Below are 18,903 nucleotides of genomic sequence, written 5' to 3'. Positions count from 1 at the left end.
GAAAAATGCTCCCTCTGCAACACATTTTGGTAGATCCCTCCCTTCACCAGGAACACAGGCTTCTGTCAGCTTGGCTTTCTAGGCTCCACTCTTGCCTGCTGATGAGATGTTAAACTCCCTTTGAACTGCTGACCTTATTTAAGACCTGACTGACAGATGATGTATTTTTATGGTCCCCAACCCTGAGGGACAGGCTCCTCAGCACCAGTGTCAGCTGGGCATTGGGACTGTCTTTGTGATATCTCCTCCAGATCATTCCAACTGCTCAAGTGGGCACTAGATCATGACACAGTTTTGACTGTGGATGTGGAGTTTATTTCACATGGTTTTGGGGGATTGCTTCAACCTCACATCTTTAATCTCACCCTCAGGGAGAAAACAACATACTGAAAATCTGCCTGGAAGATATAATTTCCCAAAAGCAGATGAGAACACTCCTCACAGAACAGACATAAATCTCAGTTTCTGGGTTTCTTTTCTCTCATTTGAAAAAGGAATTTATCAAGGGAGGGAGGAGAAACTTTATTGTTGTATGACCACATGTAGATGTGGCACCTGGGGCCACAGTTTAGTGGTGGCCTTGGCAGTGCTGGGTTAATGGTTGGACTTGATGATCTTTTCCAACCTAAACAATTCTATGACTCTGACCAGTAAAGTTTGGTCCAGATACTGTACCTGAAACGACTGACAAGATTCCATCTGTCTGTCTGAAAGTGCCAATGTGCTCTGAATCAGATTGTGCAGCACTAGAAAATGAATATCATACACACTGAAAGAAACAAAAGGAAAAGGGAAGAGAAAAAGGTTTATTCGTGGTGATTTTTGAGCACAAGTACCAATAAACTAACAAAAACACACAAACTCAATCACCTGCTTCTGAAATAGATGCAAAAAGGCATCAGATCCTACAGCTGAGGATCACTCATGCAATCTGTTACATTTTCCCTGACCTTCCACCCTGAATTTTGGATCAGTCCAAATAATCTGACACAAACCAAAGTTCTCCTTATTAACATCTCCTTCTCTAAAAATACAGCACCCACAAACAGTTGTTCTAATGATAAGAGACCACCATTCTGAGGTCATCACTGCTGCCATTTTATCCACCAAATCTATGTCCCCACAGCCTTATGAAAGTATTGTTTTATTAATAAATTTATACGCTACAACAGATGACAAACTACGAATTAGGAGACTATTTATATGACTTTCACAGGTGAGAGACATGGCCTTGGGAGTCCTAATGGGGAAAATGGTGCTACTGCTCCTCACCTGCTCAGATTATCCTCTTTTGTGCCTTGATCTGTGTCTTCTCCGATTGCCAACACCCGAAATCTGGGCAAGGGAAGGGAAAGGAAAACACTGAAACAAGAGCAACATTCTGTGCCTGTGCATCAGCCCTGAAGCCCAGAGGCTGATGAGCACAACTGCTAACGAGGCAAGTGCTGGAACAGCACAGGGACTGTGCTCCAGCAGCCTCAGCACAAGGGTCACACGCTAAAAGAACTGTCCAGATCAATCTCCACTAAAATGTCTGTTGACAAGAAGATAAAACTCATGGACAGGAGACAGTCCAGCACTGTAGGGATTTTATTGGGGTTTTGAACTTCTAGTTACTGTCAGCAGCATTTCTGCTGTAATGTACAGCTGTTCCCAAAATAAGAAAATTTACAAAGGTGCTAAATTTGGTATCATTAAATGGTCTGAGACACAAATTTTCCACACTGCTCTTCAAGTGCTATTTATCACAAAAAGGTTTAGCAATCTGGAGCTGGAGGATGCTGTACAAGCCTGAGTGCCCTTCTTTATCAACAGTTTTAGCAGTGCTGAGGTGATTCAGCTGAGCAACCAGCTACAAATTGTGATATAAAATGGGGCCAGGTAATCTGGAAAATCCTTAAGGGGAAGTCTTCTATTGCACTGAAAAGTTACACCTGAGTAGCACCATCTCTAACAGAAACGTTGAGGATTTGGCAATTTAGGAACATCTGATACTCTGAATTTTGTGGTTTAAAGGTCTTCTTCAGCAAACCTGTGCAAATAACTCAAAATCAGTTATTTGTATTCAGGAGGTGTGGGTTTGAAAGAAGCATTGCTTGTTGAATTTAGTAGAACTCCTTTTGATAGTAAGAGTACAAGCACCAGAGGGTGTAAATCCTGCCCAGAGGAGAAGGGGTCTGCTCTGACTTGCTGTCCCCTCTCACTGCCTCAGCCCATGTGCAGAGGCAAAAGCACCATAACTAAAATACCTGGAAAACAGTTCCTGCAGAGTGTCAGGAATCTCAAGTTTGGGATTCCCCAGGGTCGAACAGAATTTCTCTTTCAGCCTTTCCACGAACTCCTTAAACTCCTTTGCACAAACCTTAGAAAAGAAGAGACAGAAATGTTATGAACCTCAATTTATCAGAGCGGGAAAAGACCTTCTACTTCTAAAGTGTTCATGGAAAACTGTCATAGAAATAGCTGGGTTTGAATTATCAAGGCAGAGACAGCACAACAGCCAAGAGGCTGCATCAAAAAGCTCCGTGGAGTTCGTGTTCGCTGATTTACTGAACAGTTGCAGGTTCCATCTGTAATGATGCTCACAGCTACAAGCCATCCACCATGAACATATGTTCTAAACCAATTTACTGAATTTACAGCAGAAAGGCTCTTGCTAGAGCTTTGTTTAAGCTTCTGTTCAAGTCTTTTTTTCTCTTCATACCCTTCAGGCTTTCCCACGTTCTCCATTAAGTCTGTTTGCACAAGCTTGGCTTGGAGAACACCTGTTACAGGGGAGGAATGTTCTCTGGAAACAAGTTTTTATTTGCTTCCAAAGACAGACTTTGGGGATGAGGACACATATATTTCTTTCACTGATGTCTCATCAGTCAACAGCTTCCCTTCCTTTAAACAAGCATGAGTTTACCAACAGAACTAATGGGCTTCTGTGACAACAGTATGAACTGTCATTCCTGGATAAAAACACTCTTGCTGTGGCACTGTCTCAGTTAAAAAAACAAATTCCAAAAATTCCAAACAGAATTGTTTGCACTTGCAGTGCAAACAACTTCTCAATCTGAAACTGTGGTTTGTTTAAGCCATAAAAAGCTCAAAAAAATGAAATAAAATCTTTGGGCTAATTGAGTCAAGTCTTATAAGATTTGCTTGCATTCCTGCACTCATCCACAGAAGGCTGTATTTCAACATGCAAATGGGGTAACAAATAAGAAATTACAGAGCAAAAAGGCTTTCTTGCTCAGATAACAATAAGGCTGAGAGGATAAAAAAAAATCAGCAGATAGAGATGTTTAGTCATGGATGTTTATAAACAAACATAATGAAAACACAAATTTTTTTTTTTGTACAGAAGGCTGTTTATGTACCTTTGGAAAACTGCCTGTGTTCACCTTGCTCCCAACCCAGTAATGATGCCACATTTTTACAATGATGCTATTTTTAAAATGGCTAAGGATTCAAGGGAGGGATAGAGAGGAAACCACAGTAATTCAAGCAGTGCAAGCACTCAGTAATCCAAACAGAATAAAGTGCTCCATGACCTTTTGGAATACTTCCCTCCTACCTGTGGATCTTCATAATTGTTTTCTCTGTTCATGAATTCATCGATGAGGGCTTTATCTTGGTAAATCTCAGCCAGGCAAACTCTGCAACAGATACAATTGAAGGTGTTGTCCAGAGTTGAAGCTTTCCCAGTTCAATACAGATTTGATAGTTGAAATTTACAGGTCATATGAAACAAGAGAGAAAACAAAGAAGGCCCACGTCCCTTCACTTAATTTCAGGAGAATTTAGCCCATACCTAGGACATACAAAACTTCTTACTTGTAATTAAGGTAAGTCTGTGGATTCTTGACAATGTAACGAGATCTTCGTCCAACGGCATGGGAGGTTTTATCCAGGGACTCCTCGAAGTTGGAATGCATGATATCCCGAACCACCTGCCAGGGCACAAAGGGCCCTTTGACCTGGGGGAACAACGAAATGTTTGGAGTTCAGCTCCAGCCCTGACACACACAAAAAGCATGGTGAGAAGCAGGATGAACCCCCTGGAGCGTGCTGAGCTGTGGGTGAGGGGGTTGTGTCCCACACCTTGGCGTTGAGCACGTGGCTGGCGATCCTGCACAGCATGAGCAGGCTGTCCTCCTGCACCGTCCAGGTGACACGGAGCTGGGTCATCCTCAGCAGGGCACTCTGGTCAGCCTCGTCGTGGTAACGCAACTTCTTGCTTTTTTCTACAGAATCCGCTTCTAAAAAAAAACCAAAATCAGAAATAAAAAAAAAAAAAAAAGAATTAAAGACAAATATCTCAGCTTCTGGTTAATTCAAACTGCCCTCCTGGCACCAGCACGAGCTTGTAAGAACAAGAGACAAGAGCAGGGAAGGAAGGAGTGGTTCAGAAAGCAAAATGCATTAATGCCTCTCCCAGGAATGAGAAAGCAAGCACTTTAATTGGCAAACTGGCAACTCAGAGCATCATTCCATGAAGGATCTTTAAGCCAGCTATCAACAGTGGATGATGAATTGTAGGGAGCTGATCTGGCACAGACACCATCAGGATTTCCCCAGTCAGCACAGCACAGCACTGCAGCCATGGCCCACACACAGCTCATGGGTACAACATGCTGCTGTTTTCCCCCAGAGCTCCTTCACAGCCCCAGGGCACCTGAGCCTCCTCCCTGACAGAGGGAACTCAAAGACATGGCCACTAAAGCTCCCCTGTCCCACCTGGAGCCCACACCATGTGCCAGTCACATCAGCTTTTCCAAAGGAGCCTCCAGCATAGTAAGGAATGCTGCTTGTTCCCGTTTCTTACCTTTCTTTCTCTTCTTGGTCTTCTTTCCAACCTCCTTCTTAAGCCTCTTCCTCTTTTGGCTTTTTCCGCCTCTCACTCGTTTCGTTCGATCCTGGGTTGGTTCTTTACTTATTTCAAAACATTCCTCTTTCTGGACAAGTAACTCTGATCCTACCTTTGCTTCTCCCAAAATATTAATTTTGTTACCTAAAATGACACACAGTGAGACCAGTGGAGCTTTAGAGCAATGACATTCTACAATATTAAGGTATAAAGAGCAAATGCCCAAGTTTCAATACATTTAAAAGACATATGCCCCCTCAAAATTGCCCTTTTTTAGTCATGTCGTTTCATGCCCCTTCTCAGCAGCTCACAAAGTAAAATCCCCCATTAAATGAGGAATCATCAAGTAATTACTAAGTTTAATGCACAGTGCACAAGCACAAGGGAACAGAGCAGAGGTTTTATATTCAACCTGAAGCTTTTCCTCCTCCTTAACTCAAACGTTAGGCTGGATAACAGTGCTGCAAAACATTGGTCCCTCTAGACTTCCTGCAAACTGCACCACAGAAATTGCAAAGGATAGAAATGATTGTTCTCCTAAGAAATTATTTACACATCTATTTTACAGTCCCAGAAGTATCCTAGATCATTGTAAGGAGACAGGAACAACCCATGTCATCAATACTGGATAAAAAAAAACTATTGTACCATATATCTAGAAATAGGGAATGTATTTATTTATCTATTTTACTGCCCCAGAAGTATTTTAGATTACTGTAAGGAGACAAGAATAACCCACATCCTTCACGCTGGGTTTGACAAAGACAGTAACAGCTACAGCAGAGTTTCAGAGCCCACCTTACCTCCAGTACTGAGTGGCAGGGGGTGTTTTGTTAAGAAGGTTTGGAGTCTTGCTGTCAGTCCATTTTCAGAAACTGTATTGTCCTAAGATAACACAGCTTTAAACAAGGTGATATGCAAAAGGAGTGCACTGGTTTTAGCAATACTATGCATTATATCCTGAGAGCAGTGTCAGAAAGAAAATTTCTGCATAAAGGAAAAGATCCCTGGCTGCAATGAAGAACTCATTTGTCTTATTACTACCACATATTAGAATGGCTCCAGAGCTTTTCTTAAATCAAGGCTGTAATGAGCACTAGATTATGAAGGTTGGAACTTCAGCAAATCTCCTCAAGTTTATCAGGAGTCATTACTGCAAAAGAAATGCTCGACTCTTTCATTGCTGCAGAGACTGAGGAGAACTTGCTGTAAACCAGCATTTCTTCAAAGCATTTTACATTCCAAAGGAACTCCTAAAAACCATAAAACCAAACTGCAAACACAAAACACTGAGTAAATGCCTCCTACACGGTATTCTGCCTATCTTAAATCTGAGCCTGAACTGACTGCAGCGTGTTGGGAGCTCTGCCATTCTCTGCAAACCCCACTTCTCCTGTGTGGAGTTCACTGGGGGCTGAAGTTGGTCCCAGATGTGGAGAGGAAAGCAGAGGCTGAAGAACTGCTGGAGGTCCTGTTAATGCTCAACAACCAGGAGAATGAACAGCAAATGAAATTAGGAGTGAAATGATCCTGCCTGAGGGGAAATAATTAGCAACTCTAATTTTAGATACATTGATAGGCTCTGATTTGACCACTGCTTAGGGGAGAGTAATTACAGCCAGTTCTGTGGAAGTCCCTGTTCAATGCTTGGTAATGGTGAAAAAGCAAAGGAAATGTAAGGAATTCTTAAGGGAGAAAAGCAACACTGTGTAAAAATCCATGGTTGGCCACAGCCTGAAAGCACTATGTGATTGTATTTGCACCTTAAAAAGGATATATTGGATATATTAGACATATAACATGTTAAAAGAAAGGCAAGAATGATTAAAGGCAGGATGGGGTCCATGCTGGGAATAGTAGATGTCAGTCTCGAAAAAAGGAGGTGATAATGGGAAACAGATGTTTAGAAAAATCAAGTGAAACAGAAAGGGTAATAGAGAATTGTATTTCTTCACAGCTTCCCTTGGTATTACAATTATTAGGGAGCTTAAAGCATCAAAAGGAAGTGGGGACACATAATGCACTTTGAAACACTTTGCTACGTGAGGTTGGGGATAGTAAAGATTTACATGTGCTCAAAACACAGGCAAATTAATGCTAGAAAAAACCTACAACTATTAACTGCTTTGAAACATCAGCCCCAGATTGAGAATGGCCAAAACTTGCAGACAGCTGGGAGGATATTCTAAGGAAACATCCCTTGCTCTTACAACCTTCCATCATGGACAGGACATCAGCCAGAGCTGGGATGGCCATTCTCATTTGCATATGTTGGGCTCCCTATTTTTATTTTTGTTTTTATTTTTGTCCATATGAATTTCCTTGTTCTGGATGTTTCAGTTTTTGTCTGACAAGTTCTACATTCCAGAAAGGCAAGAGGTCCCACTGAATAATCTGCACTGCTTGCTCAATGAAGTATTTCTCCATTAGTTGAACGTACTAACAAATTTGCTGTCAAATTCAGTTTTTAGATAAAATTTATGTCCCATTCTTTCACTCACTTCAGCACCAAGATTTGACAATATTTGGCATTCCTTTCTTTCCAGTGATGCAAAGCCTTACTGAGACACATGACTGAGAGAGCACGCTGTAAGATTTTGGTGTCAGTATCTCAACCTTAAGAATACTGAAATTTGGAGAAGCCACTCCAATATATAAGTTTTAAAACACTCACCTTCCTGGTCTTATTGATGATGTAGCACGTCCAGATCCAATTGCGTTTTAGATGCCCATAAAAGCTGGAATCCAGACCTGCAGCTCCCAAACCATCTCCAGGGATAGATCCATCATCAACCACCTCTCGGCTGCCTCTGACATCAAGAGAAACAAAACACACAGGTCATTATTTGGCACAGAGGGCCTTCCCAGCTGCTCTCAAGGGATGTGTGTGTTCAACGTGCAGAACTCTCCCCTTGCCCTCCCAGTTTAGGGGGCAACATTACACCATCAGCTGAACCCCAAACTGTTTCTTGACCTTAAAGATGTTGCAGTGGTCTCCAGCCTAACTGCAAGTGAACACCAGGCATCCACTTTAAAAGATTTCTTGCCATACAATAGGGATCTTATGCAGAAGCTGACAGGTGAACACAACAGAATTTTTTCCATCAGCAACGATCAGTGGAACTGGGTCCCCTCAACACCATTTATTTCTTAAAGATCACTTGATGTACTTGTAGAATATTGACAAAGTTAAACCACAGTGCACAGCACAACGTGAAGAGTTTAACTGGTGTTCTGTGTGGCTATCACAGCTTGTGATTAGGCAGAAGGTGGAATGCTCCAGAGATCACTTCCAGATCACAGTGTACACCAACACCATATTAGAAATTAATCTGTAAACAATTACAGATTACTGTGCCAAGTGCAGCACAGAAGGACAGACTCCAGAATGTGACACTGGGGAGCTACTGAAGCTGCTTGAGGTACCATGATATAACACATGGGAACAGAGAATCTCTAAGTTTATTATCCTTTGCATTAACAGTACTTAGGAAGCACTCCTTCCCTCTCAACTTTGCTTTCCCCAAGACTCTTGCAACACACATCTGTACTACATTGGAAGGAAATCCAACATCTGTTTATCCCATTTTTCCAGCATTAAAAAACTACTTGGTAAAGTTACTTGTAAACATGAAGCGTAACTACATGTCTTTTAACCACATACTCTCTGAATTACACAGGAACAGCCCTCAACACCCAACTGAGATGCTCGAGTCTGAACTGCTTTTGCTGTTGAGTAACATCCTCAGCACCAGGACAGCTCTTTTTGCCCTCTCCATTCAAGCAGCAAAGCAGGGATGAAGGTGACATACGTGGTGTATTCCAGCATCGCACACTTTCGCTCCAGATTGTGTTTATTCACTGCTGACTCTTGTTCCATTTCCACATGCAGTGCAGTCTCCTCTCCTTGATTACTCCTCTTGGACCGAGGACAGCGGATAACTCCTGGACAGACAACCAGGTATGACCATCAGCACAAGAAGTCAGACTTCAACCCACCTTCAATCCACCCTGCTATGGCAAACTACTGCTCCCAAACAGCACTAATGTTTTTACCCCTTCTCTACACAATCTGCTGCCTTCTCACAGAAAGGGCTATTAGCAATTTTTTGTTACCTCTAACTTCAGTTTTGATACTGCTCTGAGAATTTGGAGTGGATCACAACCTCATGGACAGAGCTTCTAGGGTTGTTTTTGCTGCACGGGGCAACCTGACACGACGCCGTAAGTGACAAAACAGAGCCTGCCTGTTTTAGGGGAGGAGGAGCAATTGTGGTGTGCCCAGAAGAAGCAGCACAGCTGCAGTGTTGCCATACCCAGGGGTGTGTTGAGGCAGACACACTGCAGATCGAACCAGAAGTTCTCCACGTCCTGCAGGGTGTTGAGCACGTACAGGCGCCGCTCGAACGGGCGGCTGCTCTGAGCCAGGTTGTAGTGCAGGTCACAGATGGTGGTGTCAACAATCACTGCATTCCTCTTCATGTACACAAACACCTGCCAAACACACCACGGTTCAGGCTGGTAGGTAAAAAAAAATCACTGAAATTCCCTAATTCCCAGCACACACAGTCTAGTTGAGGACTGGTGGGCATTTTCTGTCTTTGCTGTTTTGAGAAAGCACTCTCAGAGAAGACACACCCATTCCCACCCTATTGCATTGTATTCCCAAATTTCCCTTGACAGCAATCCAGAAATTTCCTTTCTAGATTTAGAACAGTTTGTTTTCCCTGTTATACACAGGATATTCCAAGTTTCCACAGAGTGACTATTTCCAACAAGTCCTCATTCAGGATTTGAACAGATGTATTTGGGGGCCTAATCATCTTTCTTATCCTCCTGAATTATGTGTTGGATCTGCCTTCTCCTTTGCATGTGCTGTCTATAAAAAGATGCATATGGATGTCATTATTTTACTCTGACCAGTGACTTTATTCTGTGTCAGACACCCAAAGCCTGACACTTTGATGGATAAGAAAGTGGAATGCTCATTTTTCATAAGTACTGCCAGTCTGGAACCTCCTGGATCATTATTGTGTGCACTATGCACTTGAGTAGTGTCCTTCCAGAGAAAGGCAAAAATTATCTACACAACTTACAGTCTCACTTGGATCTGGAGGTTTGCACATACACCTGAAACATCAGTATTTCATGTAGTTACATGAAGGTAATACATTTAAGGTAATACAAATCCCAAATCCCGCATTTATTTCACAAGAAAAAAAATCCATGAAGAATAACTGGCTTTTTTAAAATTTTTTTTTCTTAAAATTACCTGGTCTTTGTCTTGAAACTTCTCAGTTGGGCCAAACTGTAGCAGTCCCATGTAGCATAATCTTTGAAGGTTTTCTACCACTGAGAAGATGTACCTCCTGCAGCAATATTAGGAGTATTACAATTAACACTCATGAAAGCAGTAAAAATGATATCAGAAAACACAACATTTTCAAGCAGCAACCTGAACTTTCAGGAAACCATTGAGTTGTGGAATTTCTGAAGTGGTATTTTTGCTTCAATTGTCAGCCTATGGAAAACGTTTAATAGCCCAAAGGTCCACATTTTCCTTCCTCAAAACACAAACCCAATATTTTGGCCAAATACTAAGTAAAATTTTGCTGGCAAAGATGAAAATTAGCCAGAAATAAGGAGTGTAAAAATGAACCAAAAATGGTTCAGAACACCAGCAGATCTGCAGATAATTTCAGGTGATGTAAAGCAGACAGGAGTAAGAAAACATGACTGCTAAATATTGGCCCTCCTGTGTGTGCATATAAAGAACTGGGCAAAGATTCCTGTAGTTCAGCTTGTTTAGAGTTACTGCAGCAAGAAACTGCTCTCAGTAGGTTACAGCTTTGGCAGAGCAGAAAATGCAACATTTCCCATCCTGCATATCTACTTCTATGGAAAAACTCTGGAAGCTGCAGGAAACTTCTGCAGGAAAGTTTCTGAGAGTTTGTAACAAATTAGCTTTACCCACATTTAACTTCACTAAGATCTCTAATTAAATGCGCTTAAGTGGGAGTGGTTATTTCGGCAGGAGCTTTCTCTGGAGGTCAGAAAGATCAAGCCTAGAAATACTGAAGCAAATGTGACTGAGTTAGAAGTTTCAGTGAATAGAGGAGTAAAGAGACAACTTGATTATGTGCCATATTGTTTTGCATAAACCCATCAGATGGAACCTGCAGATTAAAACAAATTAAATAAATAAATCCAGTTTCCTTGCTTCTAAGATTTGGCAGTAGGTTAGGAATTGTAAACCTGGGCTGAGCACAAGCCCTGGCAGCTGATATTGCCCAGCCCTGTTCCCTCACCAAGGGCGCATTTGCAGGTTTGGAAAAGGCCATATCAGCCCATCCAAATCCAAACTGTCAGCAATGACTTTCTGGGAAAACCAACACGGTGCTCTCGATTCCCCACATGCACATCACTTTCCTTTAGTGCTGCTTTCCCTTCCTATCTTCAGTCCCTTCTCAACTTGTAAATCTCCTGGATGAGGAATGGCAAAGCATGGCAGACGTGGCACTGAGAGCACGAGGAGAACCTGAATGGTGTCTGTGAGAGGCAGAACTGGGAAATGTGGCGCCTTCTGAAAGATTTATGAAGGACAGCAACACTTAGACCCTATTACATTCTGAATTTAGCAGCAGTCAGGAGTGTGTTTTATACAGGAGCAACATCCTGCTGATGAGTTATGAAGGACAGAACCTCCCAGCACTCAAACACTGCCTGACAGCATACATGAATATTGTTTATTAGTTTCTTATTACCTTCTATTTGGGGGAGAAAAACACAATTTGGCACACCATTCTTTGAAGATTGATGATCCTTGTCTTAAGTACCAAAGTTCTCTTTGACACAAACAGGAAATAACTGAGAAAACAATCAGCCACTGCTGTTTCCTCTCTAGAGCCACTTACTTTGACTCATCTACTTACCTTTTGTAGAGAAGCTGCTGTCGGACCGACCTTGGAAGACATCTGATCAGAGTGTGCTTTTTTAGTGGATCATTTAAAAAATCTTCCAGCCCTTCCACCTAGAATTATTTTAGAAATTAATCAAAATGCAAAATATAAAGAAGCATATCTAAAATATAACTATGCTCTAAAGTATAAGGCTTTTCTACCGGAACTGTCTACTAAAATATCTTCTAAGCAAATGTTACTGCTTTTGTAAACGCTTAAACATCATTCTTGTTAATCAGCGAGGAAGAAGATTCAGTGGGATTATAAAAAGCTCTTGGCAAAATAGTAGTTTAAGAAGTTGCTGTACTACAGAGCTATACATTTTTTTCAGTGTGTTGTCTGTAAAAGCACCTGCTTTTACTGTAAAAGACAGAAGTGTCTCCTCTCGAGGGTCTAGTTTTGTTAAAACAGATGAAGGGGGGGATTTGTTACAGCTGTAGGTACAGCTCACACCATTGAAAGAAAACCAAACAGCACCATACCTTGTAGCTGACTTGCACTATCTGAACAAAGACTGAGAGAGGCAAGCAGAGGAGAATGTCACTGACAAGGGCCCATCCAAAGCCGAACTCTCTGTGCACCGGCAGGGGGGGGATGTAGCGCTTCCACGACGAGTCATCCACGTACACTGCGAGCACAAAGAGCGGCTCAGACTCAGCCCAGACCCGACACTTACAACAGGAGTTTTACTGGGAGGGTTCAAGCAGAACAACGCTGGCAGTTCATAGTCTGGAAATCTTAAAAGCACCTGAAAATTCTCTAACCCGTTGGTTTTCAATCCTTCCTTCAATAGGTAAAAGTTTACTTTTACCTGTTTTTCAGTGTTTAACCATGGTGGAATCCAGTAAAGTCAGGACGTGCCACTACTTACCTTTCTGATTAGACAGCTCCACTTCAGTCTCCTGTGCAGAGGTCTCAGGATTCACCACATTTGTCACAATTTCTACGGTCCCATCTGGCTGTGCTTCAACTACAGCTGCATTCTCATCCAGCCCTTGATTGCTGCCTTTCTGCTCACCCTCAGTACCTCCTTTTTGCTGCGTTCCATTTAAAGGGTGGCCGTAAATTAAGTACCAGAGGAACATGTGGACCATTCTTAAACGGGGCATTTTGGGAAGGAAGCCAAGAGAGCGCCCAAGGCCTGGAACTGGAAGGGAAGATTAAGTACCAAACAGAAACAAAAAGAGGATTAGAACAGGACAAACAGCTACCTGTGCAAAATTAATGTGAAGAAAGCTGGAAGGAAAGATGGGCAGTTGGAAGTAAATATAATTTACAAGTAGTAAAGAAGCAGAAGTGAATACAAATACTCCAGTTCACAATTGTAAAAAAAAAAAAAAAAGCAGCTAAGGAAACACTGGATTGTGAGGTTGCTTTAACGTAAATACAATTTTTCTTCTATAAGAGAAGAAAAAACCCCACTTGTGCCTTAGGAGAGCCAAACATCTGAAAATTATTGTTATTAATAAATGAGAAAGTGAAAGATGACAGAAAAGCCCAAGTTGGCTGTACCTGTAACAGGATGATAGTTTTTTAGCTGTGTTATGCCCATTTTATCATCAGCTTTTTTTGCCCGACTGTTATCAGCTTTAGATGAGCTCTCTTGCGTTTCTCCAGAATCAGGAACTGCCTCTTGCCCCAGGCTTTCTTCCTCACCATGGTCCTGGAATGTTGGTGTCTGGGGAACTTTAATCCTGTATTAAAACCACACAGCACTCTGGTAAGAATTAAGCAGAGTTCAATTCCTCCTCTTTCCTGACTTCAGCAGATATTCAGCACGTTGCCTCATCTTGATGCTTCCATTTCTCTGTTGCCAAGGAATGTATTTTTGCTTACCTCGTGTTTATTTCCCCTGCAAGTTTCTGCATGCTCTGGACAAGCCAAGCTCCCCCCAGGCCATCCCAAAACCATCCCCCCATCCCTGTGACTTGCCTGTTTGCAGAGGCTGAGTTGGAGATTCGGAACCGCACCTGCTCTATGGCGCTTTTCACCAGGGGATCGCTGGGACTCACTGAGGGATGCACGACAAACTCCACCTGTCCAGAGCAGCAGAACACAGACCAAAAGCATTTATGGAGATGTGGGCTCTTAACCAGCTGCATAAATGAATCCTGCGAAGGTTTAATAAGTCGCAGAACATTAACAGCTTTGGATGAAAACTCCCACTGCTAGTTTGTAGTAAGCAAGAGGTCACAGCACGGGGTCTTTGTACCAATAAACAGTTAATAACATACCTACAAGCCTCAGGATTTGGGGTTTTTTTAAAATCTGAAGTATTCAGGGAACAAACACTTTGACTTGTAAATATTACGCTGAGAGGGGTAAGTGAAAAGCCAGACCTTGCAAGGCCAAACTAACACATATTGTTGCTGAAAGCCCACACACAATTCAGATTGGTAGGATTTTGTCTGTGCCCTACGGTAATGGTGCAGCAGGTAATTTTCAAGAGACTCAATTCCCTTCTAATTTCACACTAGAGTGACGTGTCTGAGCTTTACAACCAAACATTTTATTTCCACAAACCTTTTTTTTAAAAAAATAGATCACCTTCTACAAATATCACCTCACTCAGGATTTTTCATACACTCTTGGCTCTCAAAAGGGGTTTAAATAGAATGATGGTGCAGCCTGACAGGGCAGGAGGAGAACCATGAACCACATTAACTGATAAGCAGCATAACCTCTCAGAAGGGAGATTCAGAGACTTTGATCTCTGGACTATTCCTTGGTCTCACAATTATCTGCAGCACAATAACTGGAAGCAGTGATCTGGTTTTCACAGCAGCTTAGCTTGGGACATGAAGTTTCTGGGCAGGTTGACTGTGGATTCCGCTGCAAGAAGTGAAGTCACCCATGTATTTCAGTAAAGAGGCCCAGAACACTCTGATAACTCAGAAGGTTGTGAGGAAAGCTGGCTCTGCTGCCAGTGTTTGTGCAGCCACCTTTTTGCTGATGCCATCTTGGATGACCGTGGTGCGATAGAGCCTCAGGAGCCCTTCCCGCGCCAGCTTCTGCACCAGCCGCACGATGGACTTCTTGCAGCACTTGGTGGAGACACCTTCTTGCTTCTCTTCATCCATGACCATTTTCTGAAGCCTAAAAGATGCAAAAAAACACCTTGCATTTTAAGCCAGCCTGCCCCCAGCCCCCCCCATTGCCAGAGGCACTCACGTGAAGAGGCTCTCGATGAGCCGCAGGTTCCTCACGGCCTCCACGATGAGGTTGCGCCGCTTCAGCAGCCGGTAGGTTTCGTGGGACCTCTCCACTGCCGTGGCTCTGGAACGCTTCTCCTTCTTCTGCCCACACGCCTTCTAATGCAAAGCGTGGACAGAACAGAAATTTGACACGGACTGTTCAATGTCTTCAGCCTAACGCTGGCTCCTCACACAGTAACAGCTGAGGAATTCAGAGTTTTCATGCGTTTATTCGTAACAAATAGTCAGATGAAGATTATCTTTCATCTCCCCTTCCCAGGCAGGGAGACTGAGCAGATGATATGCAACACTTGTGTGCTACATTAAGTAATGACACACATTAAGTCAACCCAGGCAACTTGGAGAGCACCAGGGAACTAACCCAGAACTGTAATTTAACATCTACCTTCCTATCTCCTGGAATAATTTTCACGTACAACTACAGTGCAGCCAAAAGATGAATGTACTTTAAAATCAAATTTAAAAATCCCCAAACAATTCCATAAATTGATACAAAAACTCTAGACTGAAGTCTTGCTATAAAAGTACATAACTGAGCTCAGACAGCTGTACCAACAAGAAGATATTAAGACAAATGATCTTACCTTAGGATCTTCAAGTCTGACTTCCTCCACCACAACCACATCCCCATCTTCATCAGTGGCATGAGCACACGTGGGAAGATTGGACTCTTGCTTTAAGGTTTCCAAAGTAGAACTCTCCCCTGAAATGTTGTCTGGGAGCTCATCAGGATCTTCAAGAATTTGAGGGGGCAGCTTCTTTCCCTGAGACCTCCCAGCCGTGGGCTTGGAGCCTGGTTTGAGAGCAGAAAGCCTTGTAACTGTTCTGCTCTCCCTGCTCAGCTTCTTTCACTCCAAGAGCCATTCCCCATCCACCCAGGCAGCTGCACTTAAAAGCATTCTGCTGCATTTTCCACACATCCCACCCTGCTGGAAGCAGGGGTTTGACCATGAAAACCTGCATTCAGCCTCCTAAGTACAGTTGAAAAAAAAAAAAAAGGGAACTCCCTGCCATCAAATAATTCTCAACATGCAAAAGCCTTTTCACAGGCAGACTTGGAAGACCATGAAGGGCCAGATTAGCTTATCCACAAATTGCTGTCTGAAGAGAGGAGAGTTTCTCTCCCAAAGACTCTCAAGTTCTGCAAGAATCCTCACTTTTCTGACTCAAAGCACAACAAGAACAAGGATTTAGTATTACTCCAAAGATAATCCACATAAGAAATGAAGCTCAGTTCTCCTCTATTCCCTTTGAATTTAACAGTACAAATTCAAACAGTTAAAATAAAATTATTAAAATAAACCACCATATATCCTTTTTAAAATATGTCCCCAACAGGCTGGTAGCTTTCATGGTAAGATGTTCCAAAAAATTTAAACAAAAAGCTGAAGCAAACAGCTTCAGAGTCAAGTCATCCACAGCCAATGGCTACTTGAAAGTAGGAAGCTACTGATCTCGTCTGGTCTCAGCCAACAAATCAGTATTACTCTACATGTACTCATCCCATCTGAAGGTTTGCATCAGTACATGAACATGTATTCTGCACAGACTCTAAGGCTCAATACCAGACATTTCCAACTGAAAAAAAAAAACCCCACTGCTAAAAGGGGAAGAATTTTTATATGTTACAATATTGAAATAAAAGTTAATAGGCTGGTCTGTCAGCTCCTGTGCCATTTCCCACACCTAGGCTGACATTTACATATCCAATGGAATGAAACAATGCTTTTCAGGGAGAGGCACAGCCCACATTTTTCCTTAGTGAGGAAGAAATAAAACATTTCACGACAGACAAAGCGTGTTCAAATCCCTTCTGAAGTCTTCAAGGACTTAAAAAACTAAAGCTCTGCCAAGATGGTGGTCTCTGGTGGGCACAGCCCGAGTTCTAAGACATCTTAAAGAAGAGTCCATGATGGATTCCTTGTCAGTTCATCCCAGAACATCCAAGGCCGTTTAAAGTATCACCCAAGGGTGCTGTTTAAGCCAACCTGACTGCTGCCTACCACTGTGCTTGTTTTTAGCCCCCCCAGTCCTTCCTCCTGCCCTGCAGCCGGTTTGGAATTTGTCTGACCCTCTGCAGGATCATTTCAGCCCTTCAAGCCAACAGAAGAATACCCTGAACATCCAAGGAGCACATTGTATGAGCCCATTTCATTTGCACGGGGGAAGGAGAAGCAGATTATCGTCTTGCTGATCAGTGATAACCAGAAACACCACTTGGCACACAGACACCAGAGCACATTTCAGCCCTGAGAATCTCCAGAGATTACCACGCTTAGTGTCCCAAACCATAACAATCTGGGGGCAAAGCAGGGAAATTATCAATAAACAATAAAAAATATGACCAAAAATTTTAATGGATGCTACTAGCATATTACTTTTTCTTTAATAAAAGGATCCNGAAGCAGGGGTTTGACCATGAAAACCTGCATTCAGCCTCCTAAGTACAGTTGAAAAAAAAAAAAAAGGGAACTCCCTGCCATCAAATAATTCTCAACATGCAAAAGCCTTTTCACAGGCAGACTTGGAAGACCATGAAGGGCCAGATTAGCTTATCCACAAATTGCTGTCTGAAGAGAGGAGAGTTTCTGTCCCAAAGACTCTCAAGTTCTGCAAGAATCCTCACTTTTCTGACTCAAAGCACAACAAGAACAAGGATTTAGTATTACTCCAAAGATAATCCCCATAAGAAATGAAGCTCAGTTCTCCTCTATTCCCTTTGAATTTAACAGTACAAATTCAAACAGTTAAAATAAAATTATTAAAATAAACCACCATATATCCTTTTTAAAATATGCCCCCAACAGGCTGGTAGCTTTCATGGTAAGATGTTCCAAAAAATTTAAACAAAAAGCTGAAGCAAACAGCTTCAGAGTCAAGTCATCCACAGCCAATGGTTACTTGAAAGTAGGAAGTTAATGATCTTGTCTGGTCTCAGCCAACAAGTCAGTATTACTCTACATGTACTCATCCCACCTGAAGGTTTGCATCAGTACATGAACATGTATTCTGCACACTCTAAGGCTCAATACCAGACATTTCCAACTGAAAAAAAAAAAAACCACTGCTAAAAGGGGAAGAATTTTTATATGCTACAATATTGAAATAAAAGTTAATAGGCTGGTCTGTCAGCTCCTGTGCCATTTCCCACACCTAGGCTGACATTTACATATCCAATGGAATGAAACAATGCTTTTCAGGGAGAGGCACAGCCCACATTTTTCCTTAGTGAGGAAGAAATAAAACATTTCACGACAGACAAAGCGTGTTCAAATCCCTTCTGAAGTCTTCAAGGACTTTAAAGCTCTGCCAAGATGGTGGTCTCTGGTGGGCACAGCCCGAGTTCTAAGACATCTTAAAGAAGAGTCCGTGACGGATTCCTTGTCAGTTCATCCCAGAACATCCAAGGCCGTTTAAAGTATCACCCAAGGGTGCTGTTTAAGCCAACCTGACTGCTGCCTACCACTGTGCTTGTTTTTAGCCCCCCCAGTCCTTCCTCCTGCCCTGCAGCCGGTTTGGAATTTGTCTGACCCTCTGCAGGATCGTTTCAGCCCTTCAAGCCAACAGAAGAATACCCTGAACATCCAAGGAGCACGTTGTATGAGCCCATTTCATTTGCACGGGGGAAGGAGAAGCAGATTATCCTCTTGGTGATCAGTGATAACCAGAAACACCACTTGGCACACAGACACCAGAGCACATTTCAGCCCTGAGAATCTCCAGAGATTACCACGCTTAGTGTCCCAAACCATAACAATCTGGGGGCAAAGCAGGGAAATTATCAATAAACAATAAAAAATATGACCAAAAATTTTAATGGATGCTACTAGCATATTACTTTTTCTTTAATAAAAGGATCCACAAGAAAAATGCA

The 18,903-nt window shown here is 42.4% G+C and overlaps 1 protein-coding gene across 4 annotated transcripts in view; it reads right to left on the bottom strand.

Moving 5' to 3' along the window:
• GTF3C1 (general transcription factor IIIC subunit 1) overlaps positions 1-18,903 on the bottom strand; it is a 38,717-nt gene that overhangs the window by 10,252 nt on the left and 9,562 nt on the right. For 3 of the 4 annotated variants that reach the window (XM_027882785.1, XM_027882789.1, XM_027882788.1), the window contains 20 exons: positions 15,614-15,822; positions 14,986-15,125; positions 14,757-14,910; positions 13,747-13,850; positions 13,327-13,508; positions 12,686-12,961; positions 12,297-12,442; positions 11,788-11,885; positions 10,128-10,224; positions 9,172-9,349; positions 8,668-8,800; positions 7,530-7,665; positions 5,659-5,740; positions 4,814-4,999; positions 4,090-4,247; positions 3,823-3,965; positions 3,563-3,644; positions 2,250-2,362; positions 1,273-1,335; positions 676-769 (listed from right to left, as the gene is read on the bottom strand). In XM_027882785.1, the coding sequence (XP_027738586.1) occupies positions 676-769; positions 1,273-1,335; positions 2,250-2,362; positions 3,563-3,644; positions 3,823-3,965; positions 4,090-4,247; positions 4,814-4,999; positions 5,659-5,740; positions 7,530-7,665; positions 8,668-8,800; positions 9,172-9,349; positions 10,128-10,224; positions 11,788-11,885; positions 12,297-12,442; positions 12,686-12,961; positions 13,327-13,508; positions 13,747-13,850; positions 14,757-14,910; positions 14,986-15,125; positions 15,614-15,822 (2,774 nt within the window). The remainder of the gene's footprint in view (positions 1-675; positions 770-1,272; positions 1,336-2,249; positions 2,363-3,562; positions 3,645-3,822; positions 3,966-4,089; positions 4,248-4,813; positions 5,000-5,658; positions 5,741-7,529; positions 7,666-8,667; positions 8,801-9,171; positions 9,350-10,127; positions 10,225-11,787; positions 11,886-12,296; positions 12,443-12,685; positions 12,962-13,326; positions 13,509-13,746; positions 13,851-14,756; positions 14,911-14,985; positions 15,126-15,613; positions 15,823-18,903) is intronic. The other variant, XM_027882786.1, reaches the window with a different exon arrangement.

The sequence above is a fragment of the Empidonax traillii genome, unplaced genomic scaffold, assembly GCF_003031625.1.
Source record: "Empidonax traillii isolate 1590-97213 ecotype Southwest subspecies unplaced genomic scaffold, ASM303162v1 scaffold111:size2041728, whole genome shotgun sequence".
NCBI lineage: Eukaryota > Metazoa > Chordata > Aves > Passeriformes > Tyrannidae > Empidonax > Empidonax traillii.
The sequence above is the reverse complement of the archived record's forward strand: the minus strand, read 5'-3'. Positions and strand labels throughout refer to the sequence as shown.